This window comes from Colletotrichum acutatum, assembly GCF_030867785.1.
Source record: "Colletotrichum acutatum strain CBS 112980 chromosome Unknown BDZ83scaffold_2, whole genome shotgun sequence".
Taxonomy (NCBI): Eukaryota; Fungi; Ascomycota; class Sordariomycetes; order Glomerellales; family Glomerellaceae; genus Colletotrichum; species Colletotrichum acutatum.
The window spans coordinates 325,743-349,715 of record NW_026848996.1 but is presented as its reverse complement, the minus strand read 5'-3'; the positions used below and the strand labels follow the sequence as shown (position 1 = coordinate 349,715).

The window sequence follows — 23,973 nt, the reverse complement described above, 5'->3', positions numbered from 1 at the left end:
CATATCTCTTTGAGTTAATGATGGTCTATAGATGTTGACTGTTTTCCAAAAGAACTCCTCAACACTGTATAGGTAGGGCATGAATGCTGGCTAATCATCCGTCTCTCAGAAAAATATTAAAATCGGGGCAATTCTCAAAAACAGGTTTCGAGAGTGGAAACAGTCACGTCGTGATCAATCAAAATTCTCGGTTGCTAGCCTTCAGCATAACGTCGGGGATAAAAAATAAGAACACCAAAGAAGAGACTTTAGACAACATTGAGTTTCCATTTTTGAGTGAAAGGCCGGTTACATTTCATTCTGAGTTCACCTGACAGGGTTCATTAAATCATGTATGCTTCAATAACAGGCCATAAGTCATCAGTGACAACGATACGCTAAGTGTTCTGATAGACTGCTCAGTAACTACTACGAGGCACTCTTCCCCTCCTAGATGTCCAAGACGGCACAAAAGTTTCACTCTTGGAGGGAGTTATCTCAATAGAAGGCTGCATCTTTGAAAGGGAACTGCCATCCAAGTCTTCGTCCCAAGCCTGCAGCTCAAGCAAGTCCTCCACGCTCCCGACATGTCTCCCTGCCAGCCATTCGCGCCGCTTGCCAGCCAAATGGACGATGACATCGCCGCATTTTGCATTCATGACTGGCAGATATCAGCATTTACCCATGATATTCTCATCTTCTAAAATATGAAGTGTCGCTAGCTTGACTTACCTTGTCTGGTGGCCTCTGGCACTCTTCTCTCCAGATTGATCTCTGGGTTCACAGAGTAAACCAAGAGGCCCTCGTGCGCGTAGTCGAGCATCAGACTCTCAGAAAGCCGCGTAGAGGCCAGCACGGACAATTGACTGTCGCTTGTGGGCGCCGCGGGATTGACTGAGAATACAGGAACCGCATTCACGATCGTCCTTTCGGAGCTGCGCGATAGGAGGGGCAGTAGGGCCCGAGACATGAGACTGATACCCTTGACATTGGCCTCCCAGATCTTCCACCAGGCATCCACGTCTCTCAACCCAGTCACATCGCCCTGAGGGATGACGGGTTTAGGCGAAGAAGCTGCGATGTTGATGAAAGTGTCAACATGATCCCACGTCGAGCTCACCTCCCGCACGCCTGCTTCGACGCTCGCGGCATCACAGATATCGATGCTCAAAGCAAGCACATCGGGCGTCGGCTTACCGACGTCCCAGGCTGCCTGGAGAACCTTTTCGCGGGTGTCCGAAACGTCGACGCGGTCAACGATGGCGAGACGAGCAATTCCTGCGGCGGCAAACGAGATTGCAGTCGCTTGGCCGAGTTTCCCAGCAGCTCCAGTGATCAAGGCGATTTTTCCAGTGTATGCTGGAATCTCTGTGGCCGAACCCATGGCTTCAATGATATGCATTCTATCAACGTCAAGGTTGGGAAATGGGAGGGTCGCAAGAATTGTGTTCGCAATTTCGATGTCACCTTTCAGATACCTTGATTTACCAAATAATGATGGATTTGATTGCGGAAATTAGGCTGCACTTGCCTTCCGACTAGGCACTCGACGGCTTCCGGTCTAGTACGGAGTATATTCTGCCGGAGACTAGTGCCCTGCGGGCCGAGACCTGAGTTCGATTTGTGGGCCCTGGGCCCGAGTTGTCAGCCCTGCGGACCCGAGTCAACGACCAAGAAGCCGAGCAAGCCATCTTGAAGGACCTCGAGTCAGGCCTAAGTGATGCTATTGTTATCTCGTTTTCCGCTCTTGTTCCAGACTGGTCCCAAATTTCAAAGGCAAAGCGAAGCGATTCACTACTTCGGGCAGACCAGGGGGGGGGGTGTGAGGATCTTGGGACGAACGCCCATGTCTGCCACCCCTCGTCGTCAGGAACATCAAGGACGACTACGTTGCCCTTGCAGAATCAACTGAAGTTCCCGCTCGTTCCGATCAGTCTCATACGAGGACTACCCGCTCTAGGCAGGCACCCCCTCGGAGAAGGTCTCTGGTTCATGCGACTGGCCCATCAGTCCCGAGCGGCTGTCACGGCTTCATCTTAAGCGCTCAAATATTCACAGCCCTGTGCTACAAGCTTCATCTGGTCTTAGTATGATCGCTTATCGGGACAGAAGGATCGTTGAATGCGGCTGCCTTCGAACTAGTGATCCCTCAGGGACGTACACAATGCCCATGGATTGCGCCTCCGGGCCTTGATCCAACCAAAATAAATTACATCTCGCCAGATACGGCTTCCGAATTGAGATCGGGCGCTCATATTCAGCTTACGGAGACCACCAAATCAAGAACCATCCCCAATCAGGTTGAGAAGGGTATCAGCTGAGCCCTGACTGAATAATCCTACGATGTTCTCATCCAAACTATCACCACTTCGGGGCACACAGAAGAGCCTGGCGTCGCTGGAAAGCGCTGCGCCCCATACTAGGAACGAAACCGTCTTTCCACGATGGCCCTACAATGGCTTCATTTTTGATGATTGGGGGCCTGATGGCTGAGGCACAGCAAGCCATCATCGTGAACTGTTACGAGTGAGAAGAATATAAAGTTCAAGGGCCTCGTTTTGACATGATATCTTTCTGATGTCTTATCCAAATATCCTGAACAGCAGCAAGTCTCTCGTGCGCATTCTTTCCCATAGCAGCAGAAATGGCCCGCCACGCGATTGTTCAAGCCCTGCCGGCGCTTCTGGCCATCATCCAGACGGCATCAAGCACGCCCCTGACTTCCTCAATATTGTATCCTCGCAACGAGTCTCAAGTCGTATGGCCGACGGAAGTTTCTAGTCTAGTGCACGGCAAGTCCTGGGCTAGCTTCGGCGAAAAAACGACGCGTTGGTCGTCATACAAGGCCCCAACCTTTGATGAGGTTTTCCTCCCCGAAACTGAGGAGCAGCTCTCCCTTGCTGTAAGTTATCACACATAAAGTTGCTCCATAAGGCTGGGAAGATCTCGGACAGCAAGAATCTTTGACTGATACAGTTCCGTGCACGTAGCTTGAGTACATGTCCGGTAACAACATGACCTGGTTGGCCAAATCTGGAGGTCATGGATATGCCCCGTCTCTTCACACCATCCAGGACGCCGTTTTAATCAACTTGGAGAACTTCAACTACGTCAAGTTGCAAGACGACAACACAGCTGTTGTGGGGACTGGTGTCCGTTTCAATAACCTCATCGATACTGTAGCGGCCGCCGGGCGAGAACTGAGTAAGATCCACCAAAAATGAGAATGATATGCACTTTATTTTCTAACTCGAGGGATATCAGCTGTGGGATCATGTCCATGTGTGGGTTCAACAGGCGCCATGTTGGGCGGTGGCCTCGGACGTCTTCAGGGCCTGCACGGCTTGACCAGCGATGCCCTCCGCAAGGTCCGCTTGGCCCTGTGGAACGGCACCATCATCGAGGCTTCCAATAACGTCAACTCTGATCTTTTCTGGGGCATCAGGGGGTCTGGCCAAAACTACGGCATCGTTATCGAGTCGACGTACGAGACCTGGCCGGCGACGAACGGAGGAAAGCACTACAGTGCGGACCTCGTCTTTACCAAAGACTCCGTGCAACGGGTAATGGAGATTACGAATGAGCTGACTGCGGAAGGTCTGGATGAGAAGCTGGCCGTCCTCATGTTCTTCGCCTTGGATGCTACAACGTCTCAGGTACGTCGGCGCGCCATTGTCAAGCTCACTGCTATGGCCCATGCTAACCTTTCTATAGATCACCGTCATCGTCAACCTGGTCTACTCTGGACCGGAGGAAGAGGGCAGAAAGTATACCGACCGCTTCTCTTCGTTCAGCGTCGATCTCCAAGAGAACATGCTGGGCTGGGAAGAGCTGGCCACGAAGACGGTCCACGGTCTCATCCCGCAATCCTGCGCGACTGGACCGCGATACAACCTGCGCGCCCTCAACACCAAGATCCTCAACCCGGCCACCTGGGTCAACTTCACCGACGCATTCGAGACGTTCCTGGTAGCAAACCCTCTCGCTGCCGGCTCGGCCATGATGATCGAGACCTTCCCCGTGCAGGGAGTCAAGGCGCTTGCCGACGACTACTCAGCTTTCCCCCATCGCGATCACTTTGAGAACGTGATTGAGTCCATCGGCTCGTATACGGACGACTCTGTTGCCGACGCTGTGAACAATTTTTTCGCGGAGTGGCGCGATAAGTTTGCCGAGCCTAGCTCTTCCGGCTATGACAAGCTCTATGTCTACCAAAACTATGCCAACGAGGACGAGCCCCTGTCGGCTCTGTACGGGTACGACGAGTGGCGCCATGAGCGTTTGACGAGCTTGAAGAACAAGTTCGACCCTCGTGGCTTTTTCAATGGATACCATCCGATTCCTCCCAACGCCGCGGGCTGGAGCTAGAGTGGCCATCGTCTATCAATCTTTAAGAATTTTCTTGACGGAGGTGTAGTTTTTTTCATTTGTTGCGATTTCTATTGTATTGAAGACTGCTATAATGGTAGTAATAGAGTTACATCAAAAGTTATCAAAACCACCTCGAAGTAACAAATGGCCACGTAACATGAATGAAGCATTATCTGAGTATCTCTTCTAAACTCACCCTAACACCTCCCTCCTAAACAGCGTCCTGCTAGCACCTATTGTTAGTATAGCATCGATCTTAAACACTGGATAGGTTTAAATGTATGAGTGAGTTCAGTTGAAAAAGCCTACAGGCTTATACTGGTATCACCATGAAATGTATCGAGACTGGAGGTTTCTACCTGCATGATTGAAGCAAGGTCGGATTAATATGTAGGAAATCCGGCATCAGGTTAGCGTGGTCTAAAAATAGCCCCTCCCGTTAGAGACAGGCAACAGCTGAGCTCATAGATTGCCAAGGGAGAGTACCCCGCCTACCCGTAATCTTCACTACCGACATCGACCAGACCGTTTGAGCGACCACGATGAGCCCTGCGCTGGTGTTCATCGAACAGAATGCGGCCGGGATAGGCAAGTCGGATCGTCGTGCCCTTCGTTCTCATGTTATGAGGGGCAAGAATGCCGGCAGACCACGGCCCTCGACGAGAAAACAGACAAACAATGTTCCCATCAAGCGTCAGCTGAAGATACCGCGACGGGTCTTCTGGAATGACTTCTGTCTAACATCATTCCCGCAAGAGCTCGATCCTGACTCCACTAGGCTCATGCATCGGTGTATGGCTCACCCAAGCCCCTACCGCCACCCTAGCCTCTATCCCGAAGCTTCTCTAACTTGCTTGCTTCCTCCAGGGTTCCTTGACATCAGTGACACGCTGTTTCCTCCTCAATTCTGCTATAAGTTCGACATTTTGAAATCGATCTGGGTCAACTGCATACTGGTAGATGAAGCATGTGAGTAATTCATGCAGGCTGATTCCCATTTTACGTTAAACTCACCTCGTCGCCCTAGACTTTCATTCGACCTTGGCCGTGTCGGCATCCTACGTTGACTTCTTTGAGAGAAAACCTACCACGTCGTCGAAGACTTTGCATCACATATGTCAGGCTTATTCGTTGGTCAATCTCAAGCTTTCAGGCCCCCATGCCATATCGGATAGCGCCATTGCTGCCGTCGTCACCCTCGCCATCTACCAGCAGATACACCAGCAACACTCCACCGGTCTCGTACACCTGAAAGGGCTCCATCTCATGATTGAGTTGCGCGGGGGTATCGCCAGATTGATGAAGGAGAACCGCCCCTTAGCCCTCAAGCCACTCAGGTATGCAACCTCTTCCCATTCTGACACTCAATCTCCGAAGCATAGAAAGCTCACCAACAGCAGGCTCGATATTGAATTGGCTATGCAAAATGGGTCACCCACGATTTTTGATAGTCGAGACGTCCCCGTAACAACTGTCTTGTGCGACTCTACCACCGTCAAAGAACAGCTTTCTGCCTGTACTCCCGGGTTGCCCCGCATCATGCTAGATCTCATCGTTTTCGCTGGCATCCTCAATGACAGGGTGAAGAACGGACGATCTAAGCTCAACCCTCTAGACTACACAGAAACGCTCATATCACTCCTTTACCGTCTCTTGGAAGGTGAACCCTTCAGTCAACCTCTACTTGCTTCGGAAGGTCTCTATGACGACGCAGCCCGTCTCGCCATGCTGGCATTTATGACCGGCCTGCTTCCCAACTACTGCAGTGATAACTTTAGTTCGTCACTTCTATGCACTCGTCTAGTTGAAGCTGTTCGAGAGCTCCATTCGACGCAAGCAGAAGTGCGAGCCGGTGATGTTTCACTGCTATTGTGGATTCTTTTTATGAGCGGTATCTCAGTCCTGAAAGTTAATGACCACAGCTGGCTGTTATTTGCCATCGCGGAGACTTGCGATCGTGCAGACCTGCGTGACTGGGCAACCGTTCATCACCATCTCAGTGGGTTTCCGTGGATATACACGCTGCATGATGCCCCCGCGCGGTGTGTATGGGAGGAAGTTCATCGTGTGAAGTTGGAGGATTGTGGCAACGCTATTTCACCACCCGAAGAATCGACTCAACGCGGGCTTTGAAAACTACATGTAGTTATTCGTTATTCGGAACCTAGCTGAAGATTCCTAGGCGGAGAGATACCGCGCTTTATGGTACAACTCGGGAGAAATATAAGACTTGATATCCGGCTCACCCTTCTCGGTGCACTGGTAGCTGATGTACGCATGCATGCCCTTACCGTTCTCCAGCCCGCGGTGGATGGCGAGCTTCTCCAGCATGGCGAGATACTCATTGCAGTAGGTGCCACGGCCGCGCTCCCGAAGCCACGCGACCAGGTTCCTCGCAATCGTCAAATCGTCGGGCCCGTATTTACGTGTGGGCAGGTAGAACTTAACATCGGGCGTGCCGCTCGAGGGCGCAATGTCGAAGAAATACGTGAAGCCCTCACACAGCGCATCGAAGTCATCCCACTTGTTGTCGCCGCTCGCGGACGCCGGAGCGAACTCGACGTCCTCGGGGTAGTCTTCGGGCAGGCCGAGGATGGCGAGGATGAGGGAGCGCAGGTCCTGCAGGCTGGCCTCGGAGACGTCACGGAGCCCGCCCATAGTGATGACCTCCCGGACCGATTTGAAGCAGGTGTGGCGCGAGGTGAAGTACATCTTGAGGCGCGACTTGGACGGCGTCACGTTGTCCATGCCCATGACGTTGGGTTTCATGAGGCGGCCTTCGGGGCTGTTGGCCAGGAAGTGCATCAGGGCGTCTCTGCCGGGGTGCTTGCCATCCGGATTCAGCTTTTTGATGGCAGCGTCCCATTCCCCTAGCGTCGCGGGGTCTCCGCCCTGAAAGAGCTTCCGCGGGAGGAAGTACGACTTGAGCCCGAAGCTGGCTTTCTTATTGTACTCGACAGCGTGCATCAGGGTCGTCGCTGGCGGCTCTCCGTCCTCCAGCTCTTTAGCGTAGACGGACCTGTCTGGGTTGTACAACTCTGCCAGGAAGTGGCGGTACCACGAGAAGTCGACGCCCTGGAGAGCGCTTGGCACTTTCTCCATGTAGTCGAGCGTGGGATCATGATTTAGGGGGTCGGCAACAGTTCCTGAGGAGCCGTCAATCGCCTCCCAAGAGTAGCGGATGTCGGGTTCACCAGACGTGGTGTTCCATTTCCACGAGTACTCAAAGGGCGAGCCATCATAGGCGACAAGAGACTTGAAAATTGCAGTGCCATCAGGGTGAGGCGCTGGGCCCAGCCTAGGGACCTTAATAGGTGCACACTGAGTTAGTGTCCAACCTGTAACAAAAGATGCGAAAGAGCATCAAGCAAGCTGCTTACAATGCAGTGGTAGTGAAAAAGAAGGGTTTCGTATTGTAGCTGAGTGGAGTAACCTGCCGCGTCGATCATGACCGCGAGGTGATACCCAGTGAGATTCCACCAAAATTCAATGTCCTTGTTTTCTGCTGGCGGGAGACATTTCTTGAGTGACTGCCAAACCACGAGTGGCTTCTCTGGCTTTCCAGATTGGACCAGGGTTTGAGTTGTAAGTCCAGGCATTTTGAGCTAGGATAGATGAACACAGACTAAATGAGTAATTGCTTAATTCAGAAAGGCACGAAAACCACTGCTGTGAGCATCTCTTTCAGGGCAATATATGGTGGTGAAGATGAGATGATGGCCGGTTTGCGCCCGGTGTAATTAGGTTGACGGGACCCGAGTTAGCTATAAGAACCATCTCAGGCCAATGATGAGCAAGAGGAGTTGCTCTGAGACAAGTGCCCCCAGCTAGTGTTGGAACATGTCAAGTAAGATGCGAGGCTTGCCTACCTCCACATACTGTGTAAGCCAACCGACACCCATACATATACACTGCGGGCTTGGTCCGAGTCAACTCGGCCCCGGACCCGACAGTCTGCACCGCCTTATTTACACAGCTGTTTCATGAGCGATGGATGATGTACGATGAGATGAGCTGCAATTTCAAGTCTATGGAAGATTTCTTCTCTACTTACTTTATGTATCACGTGATGTAGAGAACGATTCTCCAGTTCAGACCACTTCCAAGTGGATAGGTTGGGAAACGGCTTTCGTAAATAGTAAGTCATGTTTTGGCGACACTGTGTACGGAATTGGACGAAATTCTGCGCAGGCGATCCGTTGTACTTGAATGAATAATCTCACATGAAAGATAATCTCTACAAAATTCTCGTAAACTATTCGCATGTCCCTAGTTACGAGTCGAAAGCTTCACACGGAATCCCGAAGGCTTGGCAAGCCACTTGTTCTCAATAGTCCACTCCTCATCTTGGTTTACCAATTGCATCTAGGGCGGGTTGTCACTTAATCTCCATCAATCAATTAAAAGTGTTAGGTTACTCACATTGTAGCGCTGCAACAACGAGGGGATGAGCTTGTAGATCTCAAAGTAGGCGAGGTGTTTTCCGAGGCAGCTTCGGTGGCCGGCGCCAAACTTGTGAAGCCAGTGATGTTAACGAGATTCCGGTTGAAATCTTCCTTGTTCGTCGCACTTACAGTCAGAAGTGTATTGTACATAGCGGCGTGCTTCTCTTCATCACACAGCCATCTCTCAGGTCGCCAGAAGTCCGGTTCGGCACCATATAGTGATACTTCGCGATGCAGCGACCACGGGTTCTGAGCAGGAGGAGTGAGTTGTCAGCATCAAAATATCTTTCAAACTTGGCCATAAAATCAGAAACAGTCGCCTTACAATTCCGATTCGTGTTCCCGAGGGAATATGGTACCCGTCGATCTCCAGTCCACAATCAGGAACCACACGCTCGAACGGGAGGGCAAATGGTGGGTGCATCCTCGTGGCCTCTTTCACGCAGGCGTCAAAGTAAGTAAGGGATTTGGATTCTTTCCAAGTCGCGAATTTGGAGAGTTGCCCCGCGGCGGTGGCATCGTCGATTTCCTTTTGAAGCTTTGCGAGCGACGCTGGGTTTTTGAGGAGATGGTATATTAAAGCGCCAGATAGAATGCTTGTCGTGTCTGCACCTGCCACGATATTGGAATTGACCCAGGTGGGGAGGAACCTATTTCGAGGTGCGTCAGTCCAGATTTTTCATTGCCACGTGCGAGGCTCAAGATGCTACATGTAGGCACATACATTGCTGGTAGAGTGTGGTCTTTGGCATTCTCAGAGATGAAGCTGGAAAGGAAGTCTTTTTGGCCGAGGTCGCCTTTGCCGCTCTCGATCAGACTCATTCGCTCCCTGATTCTAGCAGCACCGAACTCTACGAGCGGGTTTCTTTTCGCCGAGACGGGAATCAGAGGATTGTCTCTCCACAAGTAGTCAAGCCAAGGCATCTGCGTATTCTGTTGTATGCAAAATGGTTAGCATAGCATCCCATAAGAATCATGTTAAGGATCGTGAACTCTCACATACCGCAGCAATCATGTTGAAATAGCGCCAGTTATTCTCAATGACGTCTTCAACATCGCCACCTTTATCGAGGCATCCTAGTTCCTTTGAAAATGTGACTTCTCCAAGGACGTCGAACATGAAATATTGCATCCACTTGAACAGGTCTACATCAACTTTCTTGTCTAGAAACAGCTCGTCTAGTCGCTCGAATAGGTGTTGCAAAGTAGAGTTCACGACAGGCTCAAACGACATCAGGTTTGTAAGCGAGTAAAGATTGGCGACGGGACGCCTCATTCGCCTATGTATATTCTCGTCGCGAGTAGCGAAGACATCTGGAATCTTGCCACCCTTAATCCTCGGCATAATCGAGTCGTAGAACTCGGACTGTACCAGAAATTAGTGTTGCAACGATATGGAGAGACTTCCACAGGACGTCGGTTTCCGATGCTAACGTCGCGTACCTTTTCAAATCTTCTCTTGAAACCGTAGATCTTCTCAATCGCATCGGGCTGGGAGACCATGACGGCATTGGGACCAAACCGCACAACGGTACCATATTTGCTGTGCAAATTGGTGTGTATTTCGTGGGCGTTGCCAGTGTTTACCCACGATCGACGGATAAAGTTTGTGAGAGCTGCCGTAGGTGGTCCTGGGATGTGTCTCAACCGGACGTACGAACGCGCATTGTCCAGAACAAAGATGAATATGCCTATGACCACCAGGATCCCAAGCATACGACAGGCTCTGTCATCGAATTGCTCAAAGAGTCCTTCTGCAATCATTGTGGCGGTGGTAATGGATGTGTGAATGAATGGCTGATGACTGCCAGCTTGGTATCCCTTTTCGCCCTCGCGACCTATGATACTGGTGGCCAATTCCTGCACGATGGAGACTTAAATGTGGTAGCTAGATGCCAGGCGCAGATTGCATCACTCGGGTTATCGACTGCGCCTACCCTAGCCACCTCATCGAACAACTCGGGTCCGACTAGTCTGGCTTGGATGTGCCTGACGAGAGACAAGGTGTGTCAGGCATCACCTTCCTGAGATCCGACACCAGAAGGAGAGATGTGCCATTTTTCCTTCCAGGCTGTGGACAGCAAGATAGGGGCGGGGAGGCAGAGACCTCTGCTCTCAGCATCCTGCTTCAAGGGTTATTGCTTATTTCTGAGCATGTCTGAAGCGAACTTGCAGCAAATTGATTGTTTGTGAAAATACGGTTGAGAAAGTTTTCTTGCTGGTATTACCATTGAATAAAGATTCACGCCAAAGCTGAGAAGCTTTCTTTTTCGTATAGTCTCACTTAGTATCTCTCCCAATTCTCCCAAGCAAAAACTTGTAGCCCTCCATCACATAACCCCACCGACTCCCATCGGGGTCCCGAAAGAGATCAAAGAGATGAGGTTGACCAGGGGCAAGAGTAAGCCCCGACTGAATGCCCGCATCTCTCATCGCATCAACTGTACGCTGGGCCTGCTCCCATGGAATCAGATCATCTCCAGTGCCGAAAACAATGTGCGTCGGTGACTTGTAGTTGCCCTTGACAATCTGGGCATAAGGGCTTGCCCGCACTACCTCATCCAATGCGGGTTGCTCCAGCTTGTTATATGCGGTCGCCGTGTGTGATGGCACGTCCGAGACCGAAGGCAAGCCACGGAAGAGGACGGGTAGTGTTTGTCCGTGCCAGTTCATGTGCAGCACGACACGGCTGCGGGGGTCTTTTGGTGCTATCCAGCCCGCTGCTGCCATCATCTTTGGAGGCACGTTGTATCCGGTGATGGGGGCAGGAGAGACCCCGTCAATGACATTGTAGGTCTCGTTTGAGAACCCACTCGAGTGGTCTGGGACATTTGGCTTCCGCCAGAATTCGTCCTCATAATCAGTCGGGCAATAGAAGGCAAGGATCGCGTCAGGAGCTGGGATGCCACGCGGTACGGAGGTCCAGGCCAAGGACATGGCCAAGGTGCCCCCGGTCGACCAGCCGATAACCACAGCTCGGTTGCGATCGAGAAGGTTGTTAGTTTTCGTTTGAGTTAGCTTCAGGTCTGGCAGGGTGTTTCTTGCCCAAGCATATGCTGTGGCAACATCAACAAGCGGCCCATTGAGAATGGTCGTCTCCGGGCAAAGCCTGTAATCCACGCTCACGGGCAAGACACCGTTGTCTAAAAGAAGTTGGATTTGACGCAGCCGGACGTCCTGACGTGACAGCATCACATGCCCTCCTCCGTGAACTATCAGACCTGTAGCGGAGCATCGTCAGCTCCGGTGTCTATGTACAAAATGCGAGCTTCTTGATTTAAACCATACCGGTAACCCAATGCATATGCGCTGACGCCTGAGATGATGAAGGGTAGTGAATGTCTGCTCGGAGCGGAAGTTGCTTGTCTGTGTGCGTGAAGACGACTGTTTCAATGCCGCCAGCCTTCTCCTGAGGTATGCTGCGGTGTTGAGATGCATCTTGGACAGGCTGCTTGAAACCGGTGATGACCCTGCAGACCTCAGACTCGCTTTTGTGGCTGCCCGTCCACGAGACGTGTTGGAATCCGACCTGCCTCATTGTGTCGTCCCAGAATTCTGGGGTCGCGAGTACGTAGGGGCGGCCGTCGTCGTACAGCCACCAACCATCCAGGAGACCGAACACCATGTCCAGCCAGTAGTTTCGCGTCGTGAGTTCAACGAGTGACACGAAGCCATGAGGCCGTAGGAGCTTGTTGATGTTGGTCAGAGAGTTGTGTAGGTTGGTAGTGGCGTGGATGCAGTTCGTGGCTAGGACGATGTCGTACTGCCCAAGATGCTGTGTCGCGGGCGGCTTCTCGATGTCGATAGTGCCATACTTCATACAATCGAGCCCGGCAAACTTGCGCTTGGCCCCAGACACTAATGCGGAAGAGATGTCGGTGAAGGTGTACTCGATAGGTACTCCCTTCTGCACAAGTCTGTCCACTACCCATCGCGTTGTTGCGCCTGTGCCCGCTCCCAATTCAACAATGCGATACTTCCCGTCAGGTCCAGGGGTGGAATTGGACAACGCCCTCTCGAGGAAGGATGTGAGAAGCTGGGAATTGATGATGAACATGGGGGCCGTCGCGTACACGTCGTCAAGCACGCTGCGGTTCGCCTTAGTGCCGAACAGAATCGATAGCGGATCCATCTTGCCACTCAGAATCGCAGCCATCTTTGAACCACAGATATTCAGGAGGGTATGCTCCTTAGCATGCTGGGGGAACTCCGAAAGGATGTCCTTGAAACGGCTGCTAGAGGGCGTGGCGTCGACGATCGTCTCCGAGCGGACGTACTGCCTGCCATCGTAGTCGGCCAGCTTGCCGCGTTGGAGGATTTTATGAAAAACGCCCAGCATACGTTCATGTCTTGATATCACTGGGATCTTGGGAATTTTGTCGCCGGGCCTCAGTGCACTGAGGTCAACGCCAAGGTTCGAGAAGGCCTCTACGACGTAGGCGAGAACCAAGTTTGCTTGCTTGTCGGCTACCTTGGTGTAGAAGTCACTGAAGCCGTACATGGCGGCGAACTTGTCAAAATCACCTTTGATGCCCTCAAACTCCTGAGCTGCACCGGCCAGGACCGGGCTGGCTGGAGATGAGAGCAGCTGCTCTGTCTTGAGCGGGATAGGAATATTGTCGATGATGACGCTAGAGTCGGTGCCGTCTGTCGAGCAGCCAGAAGACGGCGTTGGGGAAGAGTCAGCCGTACTGGGTTCTGTCGTTGCCGCATTTTCAATGGGTGCAGCGGCGCCGACGAGAATGTCCGTGAGATCCCCGAAGGTGCAGGTGTCTGTGAAAGAGGATGCGTCGATAGAAACTCCGAACATCTCCTCCATGTCGCTCATAAGTTCCATGCAGAGAAGAGAATCCAAGCCACGATCGATAAGATTCGTCAAGCGATCAAAGTCAGTGGCCGGGCACTCGAGATGGTTTCCTAGCAGTTCTGCCAGTCGCGGTATCAAATCGACGCGCTGGTTTTGCTCTTGTAAGCCGCTTGGCTCTACCACTGATGTGGTAGGTGGAAATTCAGAGTCGAAAATGATGTTTCGATTCGCTGGATTCGTGGATTGGGCAGAAGGAACAGCTACAACGGGATACTTCGAAAGCTGAGAGGTACCCTGTAACCTCTGAGATGCTTGTTTAGCTCCATAGCCATCGAGATATGCGCAAAGAGCTGAGAAGGTCTGCATGTCCTGAAGTTGGTCCTGCGGGATCAAGATCTTGAAAACCTCGTTGACCTCAGACACAATCTCCGTAGCCATGAGAGAATCAATTCCCAGCTCCTCAAGCGTGGTGTCATCATGGAATTGATCTGCCGGGACATCTGTCATCTTGCTCAGCAAATCACGCAGCTCATCTGCCACACTCCTAGCAATGGCAAGGCGGACCGGCGGTGAAGATAGCAATATGCTATTGACGGCAGCCGCGATACTTGGGAGAGAATTGGAAGCTGGCGACGGAGCCTTCAAAGGCGCTGCCTCAATTGTGGCGGGCTTGACAACTGTAGCCGAACTCCGTTGGGATGGTTTGGTTGACACAGCTTCAGATTTATCGGAAGGGTTCGCACGAGACAGAATCTTGGCAAGAGATGCCATCCTCACCCTGCTAAACTTGGCTCCAAAAGCAACGAAAACGAGCTTTCCGGTGATCTTGTCTGTGACAAAGATGTCGTTGCTGCTTTCCCTGTCGCTCGTAGCCGTGGATATCGCAAAAACATCCCAGCCAGGGCTGTTCCCTACGGCCTGTGCCTCACCAAAATCAGGCGACAACTGAACTCGGTCGACGTGTGTAGAGACCAGAACATCATCTGGTGGACAAGGAGCAAGGCAGTTGGCGTATAAGCCGGGGACCTGGAAAAAGTTGTCGATAGCCACGGGTGTAGAGACGAGATCCTGTATGCAGGCCGGCTGTGGCTTGGGCAAGACGACATCGGCAACGACGGCACCGTCGCTGTTGCCTGCGACTCTGCGAACGCCTTGGTAAATGTCGCCGTATTGAACGACTCGGGAAAAGATCTTGTACACCAGTTTACCTTGGACAGCTTCGCCGCCAGGCTGCGTAGCCATCTCGGTAAACATCTGACCCTTGTCTTGGTTCTTTTGCATTCGACGAAGGAGCTTGTTGGTTCGTTCTAGCTCAGTCATGATGCTCTTATCGCTTGATGGCACTATCTCGCACTTTCCGGTAGCATGCGTGGTCGAGACTGGCGATTGTCTACCTGAACGCTCTTGAGAGACGAAGGCGAAGTCGAACTTGTAACCTATCTGATCCGACGGGCTCAAAATAAGCTGAACGACCCTATCCTGCCCCATCCCGAGGGGCGAAGGGATCTCCAGATCATCCACGCGTGCAAAAGGCGCGCAAGCGATGTTCTCAACGGCCGCGAGCTGCTTGGTGGCCTGCATGACCAGCTCGATGTACATAGTCGCTGGACAAAGTGGCTCATTCAGCACAGCATGGCCACTGACGAGCACCTTCCAACATTCGGAACGAGGATTGATAGTGAAAGTCGCCTTTCTGGTGCCACGGAATGTCCCATCATGGAAACCAGATAGCGTAATGAGCACTGGCCCAGGCTCTGGCTCAGCGACAAGAGACTCGGACGCTTTCGCCGGCACTTGGGACAGCTCAGATGAGACCCCTGCCTGAAGGTCGAAGTCCAGCCAATGTCGAGTCTTCTCAAATTGGTAAGGAGGAAGATTCAGGGCTGAATAGCTTTGCTTCTGAAGATGGTGGAAATGCCAGAATTGAACGTGGTGGCCGTGTGTCCAGAGGTTGACGGTCGTGTCTGCTACTGAACTCAACGCGTCATCCCGAGTCAAGTTGACAGGACAGAACAAGTGATTATCGGTGTTGCTGCTAGAAAGAGCGCGTTTAGTGATGCTAGTGACCGCTGAATTAGACCCAGCTTCCAGCCAAGTGCATGCGCCGAGGCGTGCCTCAATACGTTTTACGGCATCTTCGAAGTAGACGGGCGAGCGAGTGTGATCGACGACTTGCTTGGCCGTGATGTCGAACCACGCCTCTCCCATCGAGCAGGTTTCGAAGTGAATCTTGGGCTTGTTGAAAGACAAGCCCTCAACGAGCTTCTCCAAGTCGGCAAGAATCGGGTCGCTGAACCTCGAGTGGAAGCCGTGCGTCACATTTAAGACCTTGGCCCTGCCCTTAGGACTTCTGCTCATGAATTGAACGTGTGCAGCATCGACTGCAGCAGAAGACCCTACGAGGACATGACTTGAAGGCCCGTTGAAGCAAGCTATTTCGAGACGGTAGTTAGAAGAGACGTCCAGTCTCTGCACTGTTGAGATGAGGTCCTTTGTGGTAGCGTAGTCGGCTTCAAGAGCAATCATGGAGCCCCTTTCCGAGCCCCATTTCTGGCGCATCAAAACGGCCCGCCCGTATACCAACTTCAGGCCGTCTACAAGAGACAGAACGCCCGAAACAACCATAGCGACGAGCTGACCGAATGAATGACCTAGAACGCAGTCGACCTGCAGACCGCAAGCGATCCAAGACTGAGCGCAGGCATAGTGAAGGGCAAACTGCATCGTCTGCAGCGAAACCACGTCATCAACTGGCTGGGTCGCAAAAATGCCCGGGTAGATCCCTGGGTGTGCGAAGCCTTGGATGATATCGTTGCACTCGTCAAGATACTTGCGAAGGAGTACCGAACTGTCATAGACGTGCTTGCTGAGGCCCACAGAGCGGGAGGTCTGACCGCCGAAGATGATGACAACTGGATTGGGCTTGGGGTTGATCCGACAGAGAGGTGACTCGGGATTGGAAGCCACAATCTGAAGCTGATTTTTCAATTCTGAAAGGCTGGAAACTGTCGTCGCAAGCATGTTTGGGAGAGTCCGATTCTGCCTCTCGCTCAAATTGAACGCGAGATCAGCTAATGATTCGACCTCTGAAGCCGAGCCCCTGCGAAGAGAGGAGATGTAGTCTAACAGCTTTGCGGCGTTCTCGCCAAGGCTCTTGACGCTGTTGGCAGTAATGATTACGGGAAGTTTATCGAGATTACTTGATGCGGTGGCTTGGTAACTTCGTGCCAGCGTCGTCTTCGAAGGCGGTTCCCTGACAAGCATGGCGGCGATACTACCAGCTGCCCCGTAATTGTTCACGCAAGCGATGAGTGTGTCGGCAGTCCAAGGGATGGTTGCTGTCGGGATCGACATTCGCCCGGGAACCAAGCTAATCTTAGGATGGGGAGATTGAAAATGAGCCTGTCTGGGAATGGCACGATACTGCATCATCAAAAGAGTCTTGATGAGACCAGCAACTCCAGAAGCCCCTTCAGTATGGCCTATGTTTCCTTTTACAGACGCAAAATGAAGAGGGACATCTCTCTCCCCGCTGGCAAAGACCTCCTTGATGGCGCCGAACTCGAGCGGGTCGCCAACGGGCGTCCCCGTACCGTGAGCTTCAACGTAGGTAACGTCTTCAGCCGTGATACCAGCCGTAATCAGAAGCTTGCGGTAGAGTTCCGTCTGTGACGGGCTATACGGAACGGTGATGGGCACTTTGCTGCTGCTCTGCCTAACAGCGGTAGCAAGTATCGTGCCCAATACATTATCGCCGTCGGCAATCGCATCAGAAAGTCGCTTCAAAACGACAAGGCCGACTCCCTCGCCACGGCAGTAGCCGTCAGCATTGGCGTCAAAGGACTTGCTCGCGCCAGTGGGGCTCAGAAATGAGGCGGCAGCCAGGTTCTGGTAGAAGAACGGGCTTGTGAAAATGGAGACGCCGCCGGCGATGGCGCTCTTGCAGTCGCCGTGCAGGATTGCTTTGCAGGCGGCGTCGATGGCTACTGCTGATGATGAGCAGGCCGTGTCCAGGGCAATTGAAGGCCCAGACAACCCGAAGAAGTGGCTGATCCTGCCGGGGACGAAAGCTCTCAGGGTCCCAAGAGCAGAGAAGGCATTGGCCGGATGGCTGGCTACGTTGTCATTGTAGTCTGACGCGCATACCCCGATGAAGCAGCCGACGTCCAAGTCGGGCTTGCGGGGGCCGAAGAAGCCAGCCGACTCAAGGGCTTGGTAGGAGACTTCTAGCAAGAGTCGTTGTTGAGGGTCTAAGGACGCTGCTTCGCGGCCTGACTTCCTGAAGAAACGGTGATCAAAGCTGGCAATGTCGTCGAGGTAGTTCCCGAAGAATACCGTCTTGTCCGTGTCACGTTGGTGTTCGTGGGCAGGGAAGCGTCCGCTGGGTGGTTCGCTTAGCTTCGACTCTCCCGCGTCTAGCATGCGCCAGAAATCCTCGACTGAGTCGGCGCCGGGAAATTTGCAGCCCACGCCGACGACAGCAATGGCGTTCAGCGGCATGTCCTCCGTGAGGAGGCCGTCTGTGCTAATGGTGGACATTGTAGGGTGTGATTTATAGTTCTCCTTGTTAAAAGGAGTTAAAGAAAGTTGAAGGTGCCGGTTGACGTTTGGAGAACCGGGGTTTCTTCAAAGTGGGCGCAAGGCCATCTCAAATAACTCATTTTCTAATAACTCCAAATCCGGAAGTAGTTCGTCGTCCGCCAGTTTGAAGGTGCAATTGTGCCTCCAGGACAACTTGAGATATCTGGAACCAATCATAATGTCTCAACCGAGTTGCAAGGGTGCCAGGCCCGCAGAAGGAATCATCGAGGGCAGGTTGAGTGCACGAACTCGGGTCTCTCTGACTTGCCCCAACTCGGGTCCCGTGTCCATTTAACATTCCAACAGCGTAAACATACAACATAGATTCTTATTAGCCTCAAATTCCCATCGCAACTCATGACATCTAGATTGGTGAGGCTCGTGTCTTCGTTGCAGATGGGATCTGAAGCAAACACTCCGTAAGGTGTGGCCTGGTTGTAATTTTCTCGAATATAGCCATTGCATCCTTAATTTCGTTTCTTAAAATATTTCATGGGTGGTCTCGTGAGACCTTTGCAATAAATGTCTTAGCAGTGCTTCCAGTTCAGTGAGCCTGGCTTCGTGCCCAGATCCGTCTTTGTGCTTCAATAAGTACCAACACGAGCAGTGTTGCACGTCTTGTTTTGCTCCGTGGTGGTTCTTGTTGATGCACCAACTGTCCGTAGCCTAAGCCGTTGAGTTATGGAGAATTGTGTTGCTCCAGGCATCACGTGAGTTTCGGTTTTGTCGACACATAATATCTTATGAGAGTACATAACTGACTGATCTGCAACTGTCATCGCGCCTCTTCATCAGGACGCATCTGAGCTCAAGCTTCTAAGTTCTAGTGATGACAATCTATCCCGTCAACTGCCAGAAGGTGCCAGGATGCCTCAGCCGTCTCCAGTCTTTTTCTGGCTCCAACTTTATCTTAAAGCCATTCATAAAGTAGGTGGATGACAGGGAAATAGGGTCGGATAGATGCAATTCGTTCTTACCCACAAAGCACGTACATACATATTGACGCTATCTAGTAGTTGATAAGATTTGTAAGCAGGTTGTTTCTTTCTTGTCTTCCTAAACTCTCAAAGTGCGACTTAATGACAGCCAGAAGCATTGCGATACTTCTACACTACGGAAAATTTCGCTAACAACAGCCGCGGTTTACCGGAACTCCAATCTGCAGCATTTGATGCATCTCTTCAGTCATTCCAAGACAACTACCAGAACGCTTTCTGACCTTTGAGCACTTTCACTACCTGATTTAATTCGGTCCATCGCACTTTATCGATCATAGTCAATTTTCAACATGCGTTGCTCCGTTCTTCCTGCCATTGCCCTATTCCTGTATGTTCTTGAGATTCATCCTCGAAAACTCGTAATTTCAGGTCGCTAACGCTCGCCAGGAGGTTTGCCGTGGCTGACATGCACGACTACTGCGCATGTCAATACAAAACCGACTCAGCAGTTGACTATGCCGCCACTGATCTGCTAGCCGGTGACTGCAGGTTCGGCTACACCTGTGGTAGGTCTTGCGGCTCTTGTCAATCAGAGTCGCGCAGCTAAAAACTTCTAGGTCAAAACTCGGGGCAATTCTGGATTGGTCGATCATCTGGCTCGGGACCAAAGTTCCAAGGACGGTTCGTAAGTTCAAGTCCAGCTCAATCAGTACCCACGGAAACGGCACGACTGACTTGTGACAACAGCTCAAGGCGATTAATGGCCAGATTGATGGAAAAGAGTTCTACAACAACTGCAAAAGATATGCTGCGAATGATGCGACTTGCTTTAATTGTGAAACCAAATTCGAGTATCCTGATGGGTCTATCCTGTGCCGGTAATTGTTTTAGATAGAGTTTATTTTCCCATTGCTCAACATCCCATCATAATAAGGTCTTGGGTGACTGCAGTGCTATTGAGCAATTGGGCCATAGGCGTCGCCGCGAGTCACTTCCCTGGTCAGCGCGGTTCGTGGTGCTACTTTGCAGCCATTCATGTGCAAGGCTTTTGTGTACTACCTCAGAGTTTATGTTAATGTACTCTCGGGACATGGAATTGTGACATTTTACTTTGCCTATCCACTAGAACTTAAGCATCGGCGCTACCTATAAGCGGAAGCAGATGTGAGATCGCGAAATGTGGGAACTGTGTGAGATCGATACGGAACTCCTGGTGAGATGAAAGGTAATGATTACCACACCGCGCGGTCCTGAGAGTATATGGAATTTTCAGGGTGCACGGAAGTGCCTTTTTCTCGACGCCCAAGCGCAGCCCTTATAAAGCATCTCGAGCTAGTGGCTAAAAGTGCTGCCTGAGTGTCGGCTACTATACCCAAGGTAAGGTAAAAGGGGAAGCTTTCCCCGGCGAAGAGCGGCATCAACCCACTTTCTTCGATGAATTGAGTCGGCATTCTGCCATCGAAATAACTACTTGGGAACTAGGATTAATTAAGATTAATAGCGAGTTTGCTCGTCTGAATGTTAATTCCTTACACTTTGAACCTGTCCCGACAGGCAACACCCCACTGGACAGGAGGTACGATCCCGAATCCCTGTCGTTGAGCATTCTCGCCCTATGAAGACCGACCATAGTTACAATTGAGGAAATCAGCCAAAGGCTAACCTAATTACGTGAGCTACCCACACATCTCTACTCCGTATTACGTCAGTTGCTCAAGCTGGCAGGCTCGGAGGGGAACACCGGGACCACCGGACGCTCCGGGCGGGCCGTCGGATTTCATGAAGGGCGGTCCGCGGACAAGTCAGCCCAGCAAGATAGAACTTCCACTGATACAGCATGTGAAGCCTCTTTTCTAGTGGAAGAGTAGTGAACGCTCTAGGGCGTTTCCTAAGCGAAAGCGAGCTATCAGTCGACCGATGAGAGACAGAGTGTGCAATATGCAAGAAATAGCGAATCATTGTACGTCACATTGGAGACGAAAAAGCTTCTGCTGAGATAGCTTACCGATACCGACGTTCAAACCTTGATCGACGAAAGTCAAAAGTATCACAGGAGAGCCACACGATTCTGCAAAGGTTCGTAATTAGATGGCCATAAACCACGCCATCCGTGGATGAATGTGCGAGGAAAGGCGGTAGCTTCAATGAATACTCATACTGATAGTGAGTGGTTGAATATGATGTGAGAGGGTTTGGCAATGATAAAGTTCGACCATCCAGAGCGACTGGGCTCTCAGTCTAGAATCGTCAACCAGCCAAGTATCCTACTTAAATTGCAGAACTTCAACACCCATTCATTATGCGCTTCTTCATGTCTGTCTTTGCGGCCAAATACAGAGATCAGTCCTCCTCCGGCGTGGAATCAACTGTGAATGTGTACCCCCCTTCGGCATCCGGCTTGATGTCTGAAAGACAGTACCGGGGGGTCTTCATACTGTTTCGCGTCGCGGTCAGATTCGATCACCTTGACTGGTGGATAGAGTTTTGCTTACCTCCACAACCAATTCGCCATACACATATTCTTGCAGTTTTTCGCCAGCAGAGTGACGTGATTCTTATATGGCGTATCGTCGAAGCGGCGAGCAGAAGCCTTGACGGCGTCGTCGAGCGCAGAGACTTCGTGCTCCAATCGAGCCACAGCACCATCTAGCCCCTTTTGCGCATCGCCATTGGCTAGCAAGACAACAAGGTTCTCGACGAAACCTTCCTTGAGTTCCTTGCGCAGACTCACAATGTCGTTGACGATCCAGACGATGGCGACAGCAGCTCGGTACAGCTCGCGCATTTCTGGGGAGGCCATGACCTCCTCAGGGAGGTTGATGCCGTTGGCGAACTCGAGGTTGACCGCCACCTGCATGATACAGGACGACGCCTCGCGGTATCCGAGATATTCTTGGAGCGATGTGGCTCGACCGGCATACCGGTTCACGGCTTCTTGTCGATAGCCGTCAAGGGTGGCAGTAGCTTCTCTGGCGATGCGTTGTCGATAGCTGTAATTGTCCCCGTTGGCCTTCATGACAGCTTGAGCATACTCAGCAAACGACACAACGGCGTCATGATCCCGATACTGTGGTTGACCGGTTTCATTGGTAGTGAGGAGTCCCAGGCTACGGTCAATGAAGTCCCGGCAATCGGCCAGAAGAACATGCAATGAGGCGAAATCGAACTTATGTATGAGCGAGTACTGGTCAAGCATGTCGTCGACGATGAACATCCAGGCCTGGAAGGAAGTGAGAGCTTCGATTCTATCGCAGGAAGCATATGGGTACCAGCCCGTCAGTTGCTTCGATAGCATGGCTTTCGTTAGACGTCCGCGAACGGCATTATTGACAGCGTGGCTATTGCACGGTCAGTGGTATCCCGATCGCCGCTGTAGAATCATCCTACCTCTCGATGATCTGGAGAATCTTGCTGTCTACGGCATCAAGGTGTGGATTCTGGTCCCTCGGCCAATCTTCCATCAGCCTTCCTAGGTCGGGGATGCGAATTTGCTGGCCATGGAGCTGCAAAAGCATTTTCTCCCGAACTCCATGCGTCCTTTGCGGCAGTAAGTCATTGTCACGAGTTTGATGTCCTCTTGGAGTAGATGAAAGAGCGGGATGAAGCGAGAACGGTGCTGCGGCAACTGAAGAATGAGACATTGTAGATGTAAGCTGTAAGTGATGGTTCGTGGGAAAAGAACTATGGGAAAGGTTGGTGCATGCGGCATATCTATGATGCCGTGGAAAGGGGACAGGTTCAGATACTTACTTATGTCTCCCACAACTTGTATGTTACAAACACGAACACACCAGCCAACAGCCTGCAAGGAACTTTTGTTTCTCCACTGCGAGGACTATTGATAGGATCCTAATACGAGGGCACCGGACCGAGCCCAATACGACATCAAATCGCACTCTAAAACCGCCCTGGAGCGCTTGAAGTACATGCTGCGATTAGGATGCATCAGGCTAAAACTGCGAGTCCGTGGCGTAGACTCGAGTTTCCGCCTTGCTTATTTTTTGTTTCCGCCTTCAATCCGAAAGAACTTTGGACGCTATACGTGTTGTTACAGGCAAGATACATGTTGTAAACCTCAAGATACTCGTGGTGATGGTCCAATTCGGCGAGCATGTTGTCGACCGTAACACTGGCTGACGGCTGCCAAGGTTTGGAAGTAAAACCATGTGGTGGGTCTTTGATTAGAATAAGTAACTCCTTCGTAGCTCCCGGACTTGGGAATAGTAGTTTAGAGTCACAGAACTGAGGGTTTACGTTGCCCGCGGGTATGTCCACCATGCCTGCTGATCATCTTTAATCGCAGGCTATGCCAACCTAGAGCACTCCACTTGCAACCTTCTCGGGGCCGGGGCCGGGGCGATGTAGGTTGGCCGTCTCGATTTCCGGGAGCTTAACAACAAAGGTTGTGCACACCGGAACTCACAAGGTTTACTCCAGTTGTAAGAGTGTTGGTATCTTCAACGCCGTTTCAGTGGGAAAAGCAACGTAGGGGCATTGATACCCACACTACTTACCTGGACACTACGAGGAGGTCGCAAGCGGCATGGCGGAGCGCGTGTAAGGCGCGGCAACATTGGACCAAAACTAGTTGAAAAGATAGTGGCCACTGTTTACAGACGAAAGTGACTACACTTCGGCCCGCGGGCACGTCCGAGATTGACATGCGCGTCGATGTCACTCAAGCGCTTGACTGTAGGCGGAATCGAGCTCCGTGCTGGGCAAGGACAGCAGTATCCTCCTAAACATTGAAAAGTTGACACTTTGTATCTTTGCCCCCATCAAAGTCTCGTTCATCCATGGAAAAGATACTTAACGGGGGGGACGGAAATCAGGTTCCCGTCCCTAGCCTTCT

At 51.7% G+C, this 23,973-nt stretch overlaps 8 protein-coding genes across 8 annotated transcripts; 3 read left to right on the top strand and 5 right to left on the bottom strand.

Moving 5' to 3' along the window:
* Nucleotides 1-398: 398 nt before the first annotated feature.
* Nucleotides 399-1,363, bottom strand: BDZ83DRAFT_714968 (uncharacterized protein; the record flags this gene model as incomplete). Its single annotated transcript, XM_060511694.1, has 2 exons — nucleotides 399-640; nucleotides 712-1,363. 2 exons carry the CDS (start codon nucleotides 1,361-1,363, stop codon nucleotides 399-401), a joined length of 894 nt encoding a protein of 297 aa, XP_060371559.1.
* A 1,249-nt stretch (nucleotides 1,364-2,612) lies between these two features.
* BDZ83DRAFT_768382 (uncharacterized protein) lies at nucleotides 2,613-4,347 on the top strand (the record flags this gene model as incomplete). The annotated part of the gene is made up of 4 exons (XM_060515310.1): nucleotides 2,613-2,881; nucleotides 2,970-3,183; nucleotides 3,244-3,635; nucleotides 3,694-4,347. Exons 1-4 carry the CDS (start codon nucleotides 2,624-2,626, stop codon nucleotides 4,345-4,347), a joined length of 1,518 nt encoding a protein of 505 aa, XP_060371558.1. The 5' UTR covers nucleotides 2,613-2,623.
* A 518-nt stretch (nucleotides 4,348-4,865) lies between these two features.
* Nucleotides 4,866-6,596, top strand: BDZ83DRAFT_597727 (uncharacterized protein). The gene is made up of 3 exons (XM_060506911.1): nucleotides 4,866-5,319; nucleotides 5,378-5,687; nucleotides 5,751-6,596. The coding sequence occupies exons 1-3, from the start codon at nucleotides 4,893-4,895 to the stop codon at nucleotides 6,481-6,483; spliced, it is 1,470 nt and encodes a 489-aa protein (XP_060371557.1). The 5' UTR covers nucleotides 4,866-4,892; the 3' UTR covers nucleotides 6,484-6,596.
* On the bottom strand, nucleotides 6,529-8,497 carry BDZ83DRAFT_736867 (dimethylallyl tryptophan synthase GliD1; the record flags this gene model as incomplete). The annotated part of the gene is made up of 3 exons (XM_060513009.1): nucleotides 6,529-7,656; nucleotides 7,731-7,871; nucleotides 8,405-8,497. 3 exons carry the CDS (start codon nucleotides 8,495-8,497, stop codon nucleotides 6,529-6,531), a joined length of 1,362 nt encoding a protein of 453 aa, XP_060371556.1.
* A 122-nt stretch (nucleotides 8,498-8,619) lies between these two features.
* Nucleotides 8,620-10,559, bottom strand: BDZ83DRAFT_714965 (cytochrome P450; the record flags this gene model as incomplete). The annotated part of the gene is made up of 7 exons (XM_060511693.1): nucleotides 8,620-8,715; nucleotides 8,773-8,862; nucleotides 8,925-9,044; nucleotides 9,121-9,445; nucleotides 9,520-9,728; nucleotides 9,799-10,161; nucleotides 10,239-10,559. The coding sequence occupies 7 exons, from the start codon at nucleotides 10,557-10,559 to the stop codon at nucleotides 8,620-8,622; spliced, it is 1,524 nt and encodes a 507-aa protein (XP_060371555.1).
* A 516-nt stretch (nucleotides 10,560-11,075) lies between these two features.
* BDZ83DRAFT_564699 (uncharacterized protein) lies at nucleotides 11,076-18,141 on the bottom strand (the record flags this gene model as incomplete). Its single annotated transcript, XM_060503673.1, has 2 exons — nucleotides 11,076-12,016; nucleotides 12,084-18,141. The coding sequence occupies 2 exons, from the start codon at nucleotides 18,139-18,141 to the stop codon at nucleotides 11,076-11,078; spliced, it is 6,999 nt and encodes a 2,332-aa protein (XP_060371554.1).
* A 1,123-nt stretch (nucleotides 18,142-19,264) lies between these two features.
* BDZ83DRAFT_787181 (uncharacterized protein) lies at nucleotides 19,265-20,388 on the top strand. Its single transcript, XM_060515662.1, has 4 exons — nucleotides 19,265-19,509; nucleotides 19,569-19,687; nucleotides 19,739-19,806; nucleotides 19,869-20,388. The coding sequence occupies exons 1-4, from the start codon at nucleotides 19,472-19,474 to the stop codon at nucleotides 20,001-20,003; spliced, it is 360 nt and encodes a 119-aa protein (XP_060371553.1). The 5' UTR covers nucleotides 19,265-19,471; the 3' UTR covers nucleotides 20,004-20,388.
* An 835-nt stretch (nucleotides 20,389-21,223) lies between these two features.
* Nucleotides 21,224-22,820, bottom strand: BDZ83DRAFT_736865 (terpene synthase family protein). The gene is made up of 3 exons (XM_060513008.1): nucleotides 22,509-22,820; nucleotides 21,614-22,459; nucleotides 21,224-21,555 (listed from the first exon to the last, which is right to left on the bottom strand). Exons 1-3 carry the CDS (start codon nucleotides 22,760-22,762, stop codon nucleotides 21,462-21,464), a joined length of 1,194 nt encoding a protein of 397 aa, XP_060371552.1. The 5' UTR covers nucleotides 22,763-22,820; the 3' UTR covers nucleotides 21,224-21,461.
* Between the last annotated feature and the right edge of the window lie 1,153 nt (nucleotides 22,821-23,973).

Bases quoted from the DNA above. Each gene is read 5' to 3' on its own strand.
- BDZ83DRAFT_736865 (XM_060513008.1), bottom strand. From the start codon at position 22,762: ATGTCTCATTCTTCAGTTGCCGCAGCACCGTTCTCGCTTCATCCCGCT. The intron at 22,460-22,508 runs GTAGGATGATTC...ACCGTGCAATAG, and splicing joins ATTCTCCAGATCATCGAGAG to CCACGCTGTCAATAATGCCG. The intron at 21,556-21,613 runs GTAAGCAAAACT...GACGCGAAACAG, and splicing joins ATGGCGAATTGGTTGTGGAG to TATGAAGACCCCCCGGTACT.
- BDZ83DRAFT_597727 (XM_060506911.1), top strand. From the start codon at position 4,893: ATGAGCCCTGCGCTGGTGTTCATCGAACAGAATGCGGCCGGGATAGGC. The intron at 5,320-5,377 runs GTGAGTAATTCA...TCGTCGCCCTAG, and splicing joins CATACTGGTAGATGAAGCAT to ACTTTCATTCGACCTTGGCC. The intron at 5,688-5,750 runs GTATGCAACCTC...CACCAACAGCAG, and splicing joins TTAGCCCTCAAGCCACTCAG to GCTCGATATTGAATTGGCTA.
- BDZ83DRAFT_787181 (XM_060515662.1), top strand. From the start codon at position 19,472: ATGCGTTGCTCCGTTCTTCCTGCCATTGCCCTATTCCT. The intron at 19,510-19,568 runs GTATGTTCTTGA...AACGCTCGCCAG, and splicing joins CCTGCCATTGCCCTATTCCT to GAGGTTTGCCGTGGCTGACA. The intron at 19,807-19,868 runs GTAAGTTCAAGT...TTGTGACAACAG, and splicing joins CAAAGTTCCAAGGACGGTTC to CTCAAGGCGATTAATGGCCA.